We start from the raw sequence: 13,298 nt of genomic DNA, 5'->3' as shown, positions 1-13,298 counted from the left end.
CAAGAACGAGATAACCAAACTGGGTTATTTATTAGATAATAAAATATCCTTAAATTTTCCCCAAAGGTTGGGACATTTTGTGTTATAGCGGCTAAAATATTAAAGGGTCATTCTCTGTCAGTTTATCTAATGCTTCCCACTTAATTCCAATTGTATTGTTCCCATGGATTTTTTTTTTTTTAGGAACATTTCTAATTGTAAGTTTTTGGGAATGACACTGAAGGCTAAATGAACCTGTAACAACAACGTTTAAATAGAGTAACTAGATGCAATATGACAAAAAAGAAGGTAAAAATTACCGAAAAAGAGCACAATTAAATAGAAAATACCAAATAGTGAAATAACTTTTAAAAAGCTCAATAAATTAAATCTGCATATATTGGAGGCAAGTAAAGATGTGAAAAAATAAATAGAGGTGAGGTGTTAAGAGTTTCTGTATCTGTCCTTTTGGCACTGCCTGTCTGAAAAGATCACGTGGTTTAGAGGTTTTCCTTTTATTATCTATAACTTTTGGCCACAGCCACAGTTGTTTGCATGATCTCTGTGTCAGCTGATGGAAGAATCCACTTCGATTCCAACTGGATGATTCAGAGTAGATACTGGATTCTGACAGCAACCACAGAAGAGAAATCCTTTGGCAAGTAATATGGATTCATTCCACTCACAGTTTGATATTAAGGCCAAAAAATGTTTCTTTGTAGTAACATGCCTGGGACTACACCACATTTAATTTCCAAAGAGTGCAGTCCCTCCACAGTAATTACCGCTCACAGTAAATACCCATCACATACGAAAAGTCCTGGAGCCAGATATGGTTACACTGTGGTTAGGGAACTGTGAGTGTAGTCTCATTTCCATGCAACACAATAAAATTACACAGTGTTCCTGGGTCTTAGTCAGCTCGCCAGGCGCGTCCATCTTATTGTCCAAGGACCTCACATAACCCCATGATGATTGCTGGAATGGCTCCGGCTCTGAACCCCCATCATCACCTCTGCAGCTCCTCCAGGATTACAGGCCTCGCTCTGGGCAGTCGAGCTGTCAGCACGATCAGATCAGTAAACTTGGGAAACCAAAAGTAGCCATTTCACTTTAGAATAAAAATACTGAGAGCAAAAGAAGAAGAAGCTTTATCGAGGAATAAAGTCAATACAATTTTAATAAAATCCAAAAGACAAAAACTGCCACTCAAAACAGCACCAGGGGAAGGAGAAATGAGCCCAGACATATGTTTATACATGCCATGATAGTTTGTTTTTTTTACCATGGAAGTGTTTCTGCTTCTTCATCTTCTTTTTTTTACCAGGATCTGGCCCACTGGAAAGTTGTGTGGGCCAGAAAGTTTTTCAGGCCAGATTTAAACTCGAGCTGCTGCCTTTCAGTCATGTGGCACATGGTCACCTGCACACACAGCGAGCGCCCGTAAATTTCCATTTCTAATCCCTGACTTTAGTCTGTCATTTCACTCACTAAATTAGCTTAGTTTCTTGAGGATTAAGGTGAGACTTATAGGGGATCTGAAGGCTTTGCTGAACTTTCCCTCTTGTTCTGTGTGAAATGATGTGTGGTCATAAAAAATCAAAACGCACCCGAGTTCACCAAAGACCTTAAACTCTCACAGAGAGCGAGCTGACCTGTCAAGCATCATCAGTTTAGAAATGTGCTGTTCTATGGAGGATACAGTTCCTGCACAGAGCTTTAGTGTGATCCACCACTACTCTTTGCAAATTTTGGCCAGTGTCTCAAGTCATTTTAATTTTTTTTTTAATTTTTTTTGTGCAAGCTGAAAACTTTGCAGCACCGACTTTCAGAGGATCAAAACATGAAAATAAATCTTCGCTGCTTTTAAGCAAGAATCCCTTTTACATACCACAGAAAACAAACTTCAAATGAATCTAGATCAGCCTAAGAGGATAGTTTGAAGTTAAAGTCATTAAGATAAATAAACCATAAGGATTCTGAATTTTAAAAAGGCAATGCGTGGTAGGGCAAAGTGACACATTACCAATGACTAAGATGCTTTTTGTACTGTTGAAGCGAAATGTTTAAAATGTGTAGAACTGTAAACCTGGAAAGGTGCAAGATTAAAGATCAAATCAGAAGCAATGCAGCAGAACTGAAACTTTTTGTTTTGTAGTTTTCTATATAAAAATTAAATTTAAAACCATGTTTGTAACATTTTGTGAGCTTTGTTTTTTTTTAATTGGTTTTCTTGGGGGTTGTTAATTAGTCCTTCATTTGAACCCCACCGTCATTGCTGTAATCCTCTTCCCACCGTGCCGGATGACAGTGAGTCGATAGGATTTCATTGTTTATCGCCATAGCAGTACACCTGATGGCTGAGTCAGGGTCTTCGTAGCCCTGGAGGCACGTTAATATGAGGTCACTGTGCTGATATTCAGCACGAAAGCAGAGAGGCCAGAGTCAAAAGTGCGGCCATGACGTAAACAAGTAAATCTGAAGTCACTGTTGCCATGGTGAAAAAGGGCTAAATTAAGTGGTGGCACAGCTGGGCTTTCAGTTGCCCATCACATCACCTGCAAACAGTTCCTGATGGCCCAAGGTGTGATGGAGATGAGCAGAAAAAGGAAAAGATGGAGAGAGTGCAGAGAAGGAGAGGATGAGGGAGAGAGGAAAAAGTGGGAGGAGGGGGATTTGCTCATCAATCACTCAGGGATGCCTGCTGACATGGCAGCTACAGGACTCCTTTTGTTGGCAGAGACGAGGTATATCTCAAGGAAGTGTTTGGCATGCGCCACTGTGTCCACACACGGATGTATTCAGGCGCCTGCGTCTCACTGTTAAAGCAAAGACTGGCTCTGTCTCTGCTTAAAGCTCAGGATGTTCTGTGTGAGGTAGGCAGGAGTGCTTGCCAGCAGAAGAGTGGGGAGGAGAGGGGGGCGATGGTAAATGAGTTATCCCTTTATTAAACTGACAGATTTCAGCATGTCTTTGCAATTCTTCCGATAAAGTCATTTTGCCAGAATTGGAAGACCTCCTGGTCTCTCAGAGACACTGCTGACTTTAGAATGTAATGAAAGATGACCTTTTCAGTGTCGAAAGAGCCTCATGTGGGTTTTCTCTTGACACACTTTCTGCAGGATCCTCTGTTGCCTGCTCCTTTCCTCGTTGTGTGAGCTGATATTTATCCTTGGCGATGAGGCTCTCCTAAAAGCAACACGCTTTTGCAGGAGAAAGAACCTGAAGAGCACAGATGTGGGAAATTAAAGTGTGAGATCCAGCATGTAATCTGGTGTTACTCGTATTAATGCAGGTGGAGCTGAGTAAAACAGAATCTGGTATTAGAGAGTATTTGTTTGTGAGTGATCGGCTACAACAGATGGTAATACTGTTAAGGCAGGAAGATCTTGTTCCATATCAGCACTTTGAATCCTTCCCCCATCCTCCTCCACATCCATGGTGCGGTGTGAATGTGGGACAAACCTTGCAAGCTGCAAAGTGAATTTCCCTGCTGTAGCCTGGGAATCATTTCCTGTTACAGTTATAGAATTCTTTGCTATCATCGAGATAACATGTATGTGTTACACTCGAGCATTGTTCCACGGCATTGAAGGAAATGAAGCTCAAAACGTGTTTCGGCAGCTCTCATTTCTACCATTATCTATTCCCCTTGTTTCTTTGCCTTACATCTGTCCCTTGGGTCTATCCCAGTTTAGAATAAACATCAGCAACCAGCTTTGTCTCTATGGCAACAGCTGTAGATGCTGAATGGTAGCTCAGACATAGAGTAGGCAGGAAAAGGGTGGCGAAGGCAGTGGATGTTTCTAAATGTGATCTGGTGCTCTTTACCTGCATTGTTACAAGGGGTTATGAGACCAGCAGAGCTGCTCTGGGATACAGCTAGTCTGTACCCAATTTACAGTCATATGATATGTAACATTTCCGGCTTCATCAGTCTGATAAATGATGGCATTTTGTCATTTAGATGAGGTCGACTTAGCGTTACGTTAGTGTTCCTCTCTGCTTCATTCACATATATCCACAACAGTGACAGAGTGAGGCAGGTAACCCTTGTGACATTGTGAGTTTTCCTGCCTCGGCTTCTATATTTAGGAAGTCACCTCGATAATAGAGAAGCTACTTGCTCACCTTTGTGAATTGAGGAAGTCAGTGATCAATTCTTTCACACCTTGTTGGTGATGCACTATGCCATGTGCATAAATAGGTCCAACTCTCTCACTCTGCTTTGTGATGCTCTCAGTAAGTGAAGTAAGCATGTAAAGGAAAACATAGAAAAAAAGACTTCTAAAAACAGCTGGAAGCAACAAACTGACTTCTGCTATTGTTAATGTTCTGCCAATATTTTGATTGTAAAGTTGTTAGCAATCAATTGTTTTAACCTTACCCATCACAGCCACACTCTAAAACCCAGTAAAAATGTTAGTGTACCTATTTTTCTTTCTCCTGTCGTGGCTGTTTAGGACATTTTACAAAGCAATGATGAGCTGAGCAACTGAAGATTCAGTGTGTGAGCCTGCCTTGGTATAATATGCACTCAGAGCTGCTGTGCTGTTTTGAAGGTGACATGTATATGCTACTGGGTCCAAGCTTATACAGGAAAGCGCAAATTCAAATGCTGTGAGATTAATGAACAGTGCCTGTCTAAGAGAGGCTGATTTTTGTGCAACGCCAGGTTGCACAAAGCAAGTCGCTCACAAGAAAGGTGTAGAGCATTTGAGCAGTTTTCAAGATAAAAGCAAGCGTTCTGCTTCTGTAATATTGCTGGTGTAGAGGATAGAAGGCGGTGAGGTCAGTGGGGTTAGGCTATGAAAGCCACCCAGTCAGCCTGTCAGTTTAAGCTTGCCTTGACCCCCGTCGCACTAAACACTTCAATTACCCCACTAGCCAGCTACAAATAAAGCAGGTCTTTGCCTCCTTCCTTTCTGTGACGGCCTGAGGAAGTATTGGATTGATCCGACCAATACACCCAATCTGCTCAAGCATGCAGAATATTTGTTTTTCTTCTTTTCCTTGTTCAGTTGTCTAAATATTATTTAGTTCCACTCCCAAGCCGGATTTGTCAGCAGGGATTTTGCCTGGCATGTTTTCACTCCCCATTTACTGATCGCTGAGTCCTTCCAATCCTGGATGTTTCCACTTTTTTTTTTTTCTTTCTCTGAACTGTTTTTTTTATGTAATTTGAGGATTGTGCTCACTTGTTGCCATCTGCTTCCCTGGCTTTTTCCCATGCAATTTGAAATCTGTTATTAGTCCAGTACGACCCCTGAGCCGATTCATGCATCAGCAGGCAGATGTGGGTTTAGACCTTTATCAGGCAATTGCAGGGTGAAACTGCTGGTAAAACAAACATGGCGTGACGTCATCTATTCTGGTGTCTCCTGCTGGAACTTGGCTGTTTGACTCTTCTCTAACCAATTGAAGGTTATCTGATACCAGCAGCTCAATGTCATTCCAAGGAGGGTTGGCTTGGATTCAGGAAGTGATTAAAAGGTAGCAGTTGGCCGGTCTTCCATCCAATTGCATTTGCCTACACGTCTTGCTTGTTTCTCCTAGCATAGTGTGTGTTTGTTCTTTTAATGCCGTCCATCTATAGAAAGGCTGTCTGCTGTGGTTTTAGCTTGCCGGTTGTAAGCATTGACCTAGAAGAGTTAGAGCCTCCATCTGCTGCTATGTGCAACATGAGCCACGCTTCTAGGAACGGCCAAGAAATTCAATGCTACTTCCTGTCCTCACCTTGTGCAAACAGGGGGGCAAAATAGGTAGCATTTCAGGGAAAGTGGGGGAGGGGGACACTTCTGTGTCAGGATTCTTGTTCAGTAATTACGAGCAGGGACAAACGGCTGGCTTCAAGGGGAAAACAAATGAGAAAACTTTTTGTTAAATCTGGCCTGATATATATTTGCGTTTGCTCACTACCTGTGTGGAGCAGAAATGAGGCCCTTTGCCCTCTGTGTCTGACTCTTATAACAGCATAAGTATCACAGCGCTAGTGTGAATTTTAAAAAGGCAAAATAGAAAGATGGACATCTTTTAATCTGAGATTTTAAGTGTCTTTGGCAGCATGCGGTCCTCCTCCTGATGAAAATGTTTCGTTTTTCCTTCTTGGACAGTGGTTTCGAGTGATCCGACAGGAAGATGGATGAGCTCCAGGATGTACAGCTGACTGAGATCAAGCCGCTGCTGACCAATAAGGTGAGTTGCAGCGAGAACAAGGTGATGACAAGCTGCAGAGGCGACAAGATTAATTTTTTGTAACCATACACATAAAATGAACAGATGTGTTGTCTCCTAAAAATGAATAAGCACCCACTACAGCACTCCCAGGAAAATACATACGCTAATACACTAGTCATGCATGCTCTGCAGTGCCGTTCATCAAAGTGAATTATTCATATATGCTCAAGTGTAAAGGGAATGGGGGGGCGGCAAAAGGGGTTGTAGACAGAATGAAGCAATGAGAGAATACGTAACAGAGGCAGAGAAAACAGTCTGGCGAGGAGGTAAAGAGATCAAAGGAAAAGCTAAAAGAAACTCATCTCTTTTATTTCTGAAGCTTGAAAGTTTGCAGCGAGTGAGGGACAATAAAAGCAGAAAGAGACAAGAAGCGCTACCTGTCTTTCCTTCTTCCCGCCTTCATTCTCAACACCTGATTAACTGATTAGAACAATAATGATGACGATGATGATGATGTGTCTGTTTTGTTCTGTACCCCGATCACTGACACAGTCAGGAGCATATCGTGCCTCAGAGGGAGGAGTGTGTGATTATGTATCGGCTCTTAGGGGATTGCGTCACCTCAGGGGTGGATTTGAAGAATGAGAACATTTCTCTGAGTGTGCTCTATGCCAGTTAAGGTAAATGTATTATGTTAGAAGACAGAGTGGGGAAAATGCATCATGGAAATCATTGAAATAGAGGAGACTGGCACTGACCTCTCACTCCACCTAGTGGTCAGCTCATTAAACAGATGAGTCTTCAAAGTGGATTGAGATGATGTTGATGATGTGATAACAATGATGAAGGAGGATCCTCATTTCTGTAAAAGTGGTGGAAACTGGTTCTGACTGCCGACTGATAATTTCTTATTACACTGGTCAAGCTCAGAGCACCTAGGTAGCCAGCGAAGGTTATAAATGTATCCTGTCATTTAGTATGACATTAAAGTGCCTTTAATAAAAGCAAAACAGGCCTGTTAGTTTTGGCCAATCACAGTGTAGTTCATATCTTAGTTTTCTTTAAGGTCTGATATTTATAAGGAGACCAAGCTGTCAGTATTTCCAGTTAACTTGTTAGATGTAAAAGAAATGGTTAAGCTGAGTGACTTGGACAAGACTTTTTTCCCCCTTTGTCTTGTGGCACCACGTACCACAGCTTTACTCAAGCCTTTACTGATTTTTAATATGTAGGTCGTGTCTATGGCACGCATAGGTGGCTGCTGTTCGTTTTAGCTCATCATTGTAACCTTCATTGCACCGTCTCCCGTCCCAGACTATGTAAAAGAAGCCTTTTAAAAGTCTCTTTAATATGTTGAGTCACCTGACTGCAATCAAGATGCCCTGTAAAGTGTGATGATTGACATGGTGCAGTGAATCTATCCATCCATTTCTTTAACCACTCCAATAGCGATTTTGTAATTCACCCAACATTAAAAATCAAAGCATTGTCTTATTGCATTGGAGTCACACTGGGTTAAATATGTACACTTGGGTTTTAAGGGGTATTTATTATTTTCTTCTTTTTTTTGGGTTGTATGGAAGCCCCAAACGCAATTTCATTGTTCTTGACAATGACAATAAATAAATAAATACTAAAATACAAAGCAACCCCATTTACTTGCATTACATTCATCACATCTCAACATTATTTCATTATAGTGGTGGATTTGTATCCAGATTTCTGCTGCACAGGCAGTTAGAAGAAGAAAAGGACCGCTCTGTAGAAACCATCTCCGTTTAAAAGCATGTACACCCCACTGGTCTCTCCTGCAACTCAATCCCAGTGGCATCTTTTCTGTGGTCGGCTGCCCACTCAGGCCTCAAACAATGCAAATTAACATAAAAACGTCAGAATTGTGCACCATCACATGTATTATGTGAAGCAAAGACTTTAGTTTCGATGCTGTTAAACTAAGGAGCTAATGATAAGTTATCAACAGCTCCGTGAAGAGCTGCATGAATGTCATGGATATAAATGTAATCAGACATGGGTTATTGCCATTTTGTCTGCACACATGTATACATCCTGCACCACACTCCCATCCATCTGGTGGGGTTACACAAACACATTAAGAGTGATTACCAGCTTTAGCATACTACGCTACATTTAACTCTCCTCTTTTCCTTTTCACGCAGAATGCACGCAACTTTCAGGATTTCGACTGCCAGGTAAGTGTAGCTCTCTGCTCCCACTGTTAATTTAGCATTATGATTCATTCTCAGCTCCACACTGCTGAACCCATGCATTCTTTGTACATCCGAGCACGTTACTCAGTAATAACACGCACATTTATGGATGCCTAATGCAGGTGAAAGGCGTGTTTGGTCCAACTTGCTCTCTGCGTTTACTCTTGACACCGCTGACTGTGACAGAAAGGACAAACCAGTAGTTATGTGCTCACCTGATTAAAATTCTGCTGCTTTTGCTAATGGCCATCTATTTCTTTGGAGGCAAGTGTAGTGATCATTTGCAAATGAGGACCTTTTTAAAAAAAATTTGAATAGTGCTTTGGCTCTGTGCTAATGACTGAGAAAGCACACTCACTTTATTCTTTGCATAAAGCGATACAGAAAAAGATTATGTTAAATTCATATCAGGTTGTTTTTTTGAAGAATAAACAACTGTAGCACCTTCCTCAGTATGATTTTTTTTTTTTTTGTGCCTGCCTTTTTTACTGTATTTTATTCATAGTCAAGCCCTTTTATGTGATAATGTAAAAATAATTGTCATTCCAGAAGAAGAGTTATTAACCTTGAGGAAGCAGTTTTCCAGATCCCCCCTTTTTTATGTCTTAGAATGAGGAGAAGGCTTGCCAGCCTTCCACCTCTTGGGCAGTTTGCTTTTTCTTGCAACGATTCTCCTGCAGGAGGAGGAGTCACGATGCTGGGGAAAGCTCTGTGCTGTGTTTTAATGGCCATCATGACTGCTAAGGGTTAAACCTTTCATCCCTAGCTCACTTTCTGCAGTCACGCCTCCTTCCAGCATCCCGGCAGAGCTAAATATAGCCGACGCAGGCGGGGGAAGAGAGTAAGCATGTTAGCCGGAGCAGGCAAGCTGCATGCTCCTTAGCATCCTGTCAGAACTATTATTAAGACATTCATGTGCGTACAATCCTGCAGTCAGTCAGCTGCTCGTGTTCACCGTGTAATCTTTTATTACCACTTTTTTGTGATTCCCTTTGAAGTCATGCTGTTGTCAGTTACAGAGAGAATTGAACCTGAATCCGTCCCACTGGTGGTTTGACCTCATTTGCCTTTCAGCCATTATGACCTCACATGGTCACACTCAGGAAGCTCAGGCAGTTCACAGTGTAGTGGTTTTACACATTCGCCTAACTAGTGAAAAATTCCCAGTTTGATCCTGAGAAGATTGTTTTGGGAACAGTAACTGGTGTAAAAACTCAAATCCAAATCAATTAAACCGCTGTGGCGACCCCCTGTGAATAAGGGAGCAGCTGAAGATGGGAAATTGCTAAAAAGGGTGCTGATGATGGATCGTGAGAAGGTTCAATTCTCTTAAAAGATTTATAGTGTTAACAAACTGTGCTGGTGTTCCTCCTGATTTGGTAATCTGGCCATTTGGCAATAGACGCGATGGAGTAAATATCTTGTAAATATTTAGTATAACACTGAACCCGTCACGCAGCGTAATAACACTAAGATAAAAGGAGAACACACCCTATACAAGACATCAGACCTGTGTGGGAGGGGTCCTGCCTGCCGCAACATCACTCTGAGCCGTGACATTCCAGCAGCTGGAGGATGAATCCAGCTGCTCTCTTCCTGCTGCTAAAGCTCCCACCACAGGCAGTCCACAGGTACTGCAGGAGTCGTGCCAGAGCTGTGCATACCTGCAGAGGAGGACAGTGGTGGTGGGGTGGAGTCAGGGAACCTAAAGGTTCAAACTGCTGCAGCTTTGTTTCTCTTACAATTTTCTGCTTATGCCAGGAAAGGGAGAGGAAGGTGTGTGACAGACTCCTCAAACCCAGAATGCTGACTGTGCATTTCAAAAATAGTTTTAGTGTCATGGTGTTGCTGCAGTCTCGCACTGCTATATTTTTAAGTCCATTTTTTTAACTTTTGCTTAAGCTTTGTTTATTGTTTCTATATATGTATAGCGTTTTATATATTGTATGCAGTGTGTAGGTTTTTACATTTTCAGGGAAGTGTGTACTTTTAAAATAGCAGTTTCTCTTTATAACTTTGCCCGACTTTCTCATTATTTAGTCTGTGGCTTTTCAAATCCTCACTGTCTCATTATGCGCACTAGAGGGCGCCACGAGGCTGTTCGATAGCTCCAGACATGTGACAATTTAAATGGAAAAAAAGAACCTTAACTGTGTTGGTAACATGCTGAGCTGCCATGTGTTGCTAGAACAGCTTTCTCATCTAGTGTTGTGAAGATGACTGTGCAGAAAGCTTTCTGATACACTGGACGGAGATCTTGTGGCTGTGTAGACTATAACATATGATTAACACAATTGTCATCAAACTGACCGTGTCACAGGTAAACAATGTTTTGAGCTGGTGCATTTTAGTATACAAAAATTGGTTCAAATCAAACCCTACTTTCTGGAAATGATGCAATTGAGCTAATCTCTGCAGATCATAGTGTCACTGTGCGTCTGTATGACTCCTCAGGCTGCAGGGGGCTTTGCTGAGGCACATGATGATTCAGTGCATGAAATGACTACATGTGTTTCGCTGGCACCCTCTGTGGGTTAAGAAAGGAAATAAATCAGAGAAACTGGTCTACAACCAAACATGCTGCTATATGATTAACCAATAAAGAGACCCTGGTCCTTATAACCTCACAAACTCTGTGTCTACATGTTTGCCATTGGCTGCACTGAGCACCCCGTCAAAGGCGTGACACCCTGCACCGTTAGGAGTTGTACTGATGGTAGGAGAGTGAGAAGGAGAGAGCAATACACTACGTGGATCAAATGACTCAGCAGCAAGTTTAGAGGACATAAATCCTGATGATGTCCTGTTTTGATAGTAAGGGGAAAAGGTGGCTTGCTATCTTTTGCTCGTAAGCCTGGAACACGAGGAGTCATTAGCCAAAGCTCAGTGTCAGAGTCACTACTTGACAGTCATTTACATGATTAAGTGGTGCCTTGAATGAGCCAACATCCGCAGCAAAGCTATTGCTATCGTAAGCCCTCCTGCTGCGTTATACGCTAGTCCACTCTTGCTGTGAGCTGGATCTGATTATATCCACTCACACGGAGATATTTCAGGGTTCTAAAGCCATTCAGATGAAATGTGATGCAAAAATAAATGTGGATACGGTGCTTGGCGACAAGCAGCCATTTTGCTGATGCAGAAAACAGCCCAGGGCGAGCCGTCAAAGTCAGCCTCCTCTCCTCATCAATAAGACAGCGTGACGTCAGCAGCCTGCACATTTTCCTGGACTGCATTCTTTGTACCCCATCACCCCGCTTCCATTCCCCCCCTCCCCCTTTCCTTTTCTCCTCCAAACCCCGCCCTCTGCCTCTACCCACCTGACCCTCCGCAATCCAATTAGAAGAACCAGTGACTGGATGTATGGACGCACTGTGACTACCAAGCACAAACTGCAGTCTCACTCTCCTCCCCCTCTGTCTTTTTCCTGCTCTCTTTCCCACCTCTTGTCTCCGTCGCTCTCTCTCTTGTTCTCTCTGCATCGTATCCATCCCCCACCCCTCCTGCTTTCATTCAGGTTACTTTTCCTTCTCCTCCTCACTCCATCTGCTGTGTCTTTCTCCTCCCTCTCTTCCTTCCTTGTCGCTACTGCTCTAGCTGCCTCACCCTACATCCCTCACTTCCTACCAACGCTCCCTCCCTCCTCCTGCTCCTTTCTGAGGGCTTCAAAGCTGCCCAGCGCACACTCACACATAGCATTACACCACTCCTCTCCTGTGTGGGAAAACCATGTCAGCTATTCTGGACCTGGACCAGATTGCATGCGCTGGAAATGAAGTGGTGAGTGACAAACGTGTCTCGCCTGACTCGACACACCTGGCTCTGTCCGTGCTTCAAGGAGGTTCTGGTTCAGATTAGGGGTGTTGTGGTGCTGTTTCTCCAAAGACATGCCGACAGCAGCTGGCTAAACGAAGGGAATAGCTCTGGGGTCTGGCTTTGATGGGACTCGTGCTCTCTGGGCAGCTGCTGGTATGGGGTGCCCATTTGTTCAGTGTGTGCGTGTGCGTATGTGCGTGCAACTACAGGTCACACAGCGTCCATATGTGCAGCCTGCACAGTCTAAAGCTGCTCAGGGTGCAGTTGTGCATTTTAATGTGATGATATGAAAGATGCTTGTGTTGTGCTCAAGTGTTTTAGGATGTGCAGCTGCTTCATCCTGTGGATGTGCGCCTGTCAATATCCATCAGCTGGTTGTTGGTAACTGTGTGTGTGGATCTCACATGTTTGTTTCTGCATGTCTTCATCATGTCTTTCCGGCGATGAGTGAATTGCTGTAGATGTTGCGTTTTGCAGGTGTGCATTGTGTTCTTTTTTTCTGTTATCACAGGGAGGTCACTCACCACCCACCCCACACACCGTGACAAGAAACCACCAAAGCCACTGTAGCGGGTTGTTCCTTCCCCGCAGAGTCCTTGAGTTTGTTGTTTCAGCCCACTGCTTTGATGGCACACACACTTACTGTGTGTGCTGCAGGTGGGGAGGGTCGTGTTAGTGTCAGAAATGGATGAGGTTGGCCTGTACCCGAGATGATCCCGGGCTCTGTCCACTTGCATGTGTGCACTTAAGTCATTTACAGACTGCTTGGTGTTTCCGCCCAGTAATGCTGCTCCCAGTGGTGATTGATGCCTCTCCTGGCAGGGTGGAGTAAACTGAGAGGAGGGATTGATAGGCAGTGAATTGCGGGAAGAAGATCAGCATGACAAAGTGCTCTGTTCTTTTTTTTTTCATCTCACTCCAACTCTCTCACCATGTTTCTTTGAAAAATGAGTACTCACCCATTTGTGGCACCAGAAAGGCCCCTCTCCTCAAAGCATAAAACCTCTGCTCAGTATTCACATTTCACCTCCAACCCAGCCCAAATGCCTTAACGTACTTTTCGTCAAAATGCTAGCTATCATGAATGTATTAAAGTGG

General features: G+C 43.2%; 1 protein-coding gene across 2 annotated transcripts in view; it reads left to right on the top strand.

Moving 5' to 3' along the window:
• ndrg3a (ndrg family member 3a) overlaps window positions 1–13,298 on the top strand; it is a 33,071-nt gene that overhangs the window by 9,498 nt on the left and 10,275 nt on the right. For both annotated transcript variants that reach the window (XM_085353038.1, XM_085353037.1), the window contains exons 2-3: window positions 6,093–6,174; window positions 8,334–8,366. In XM_085353038.1, coding sequence (XP_085209164.1) covers window positions 6,118–6,174; window positions 8,334–8,366 — 90 coding nt within the window. In that variant the 5' untranslated portion in view covers window positions 6,093–6,117. The remainder of the gene's footprint in view (window positions 1–6,092; window positions 6,175–8,333; window positions 8,367–13,298) is intronic.

Source organism: Diplotaxodon limnothrissa, linkage group LG5, assembly GCF_057381915.1.
Source record: "Diplotaxodon limnothrissa isolate DT_005_m linkage group LG5, D_limnothrissa_male_GT1.1, whole genome shotgun sequence".
Lineage (NCBI taxonomy): Eukaryota > Metazoa > Chordata > Actinopteri > Cichliformes > Cichlidae > Diplotaxodon > Diplotaxodon limnothrissa.
The sequence above is the reverse complement of the archived record's forward strand: the minus strand, read 5'-3'. Positions and strand labels throughout refer to the sequence as shown.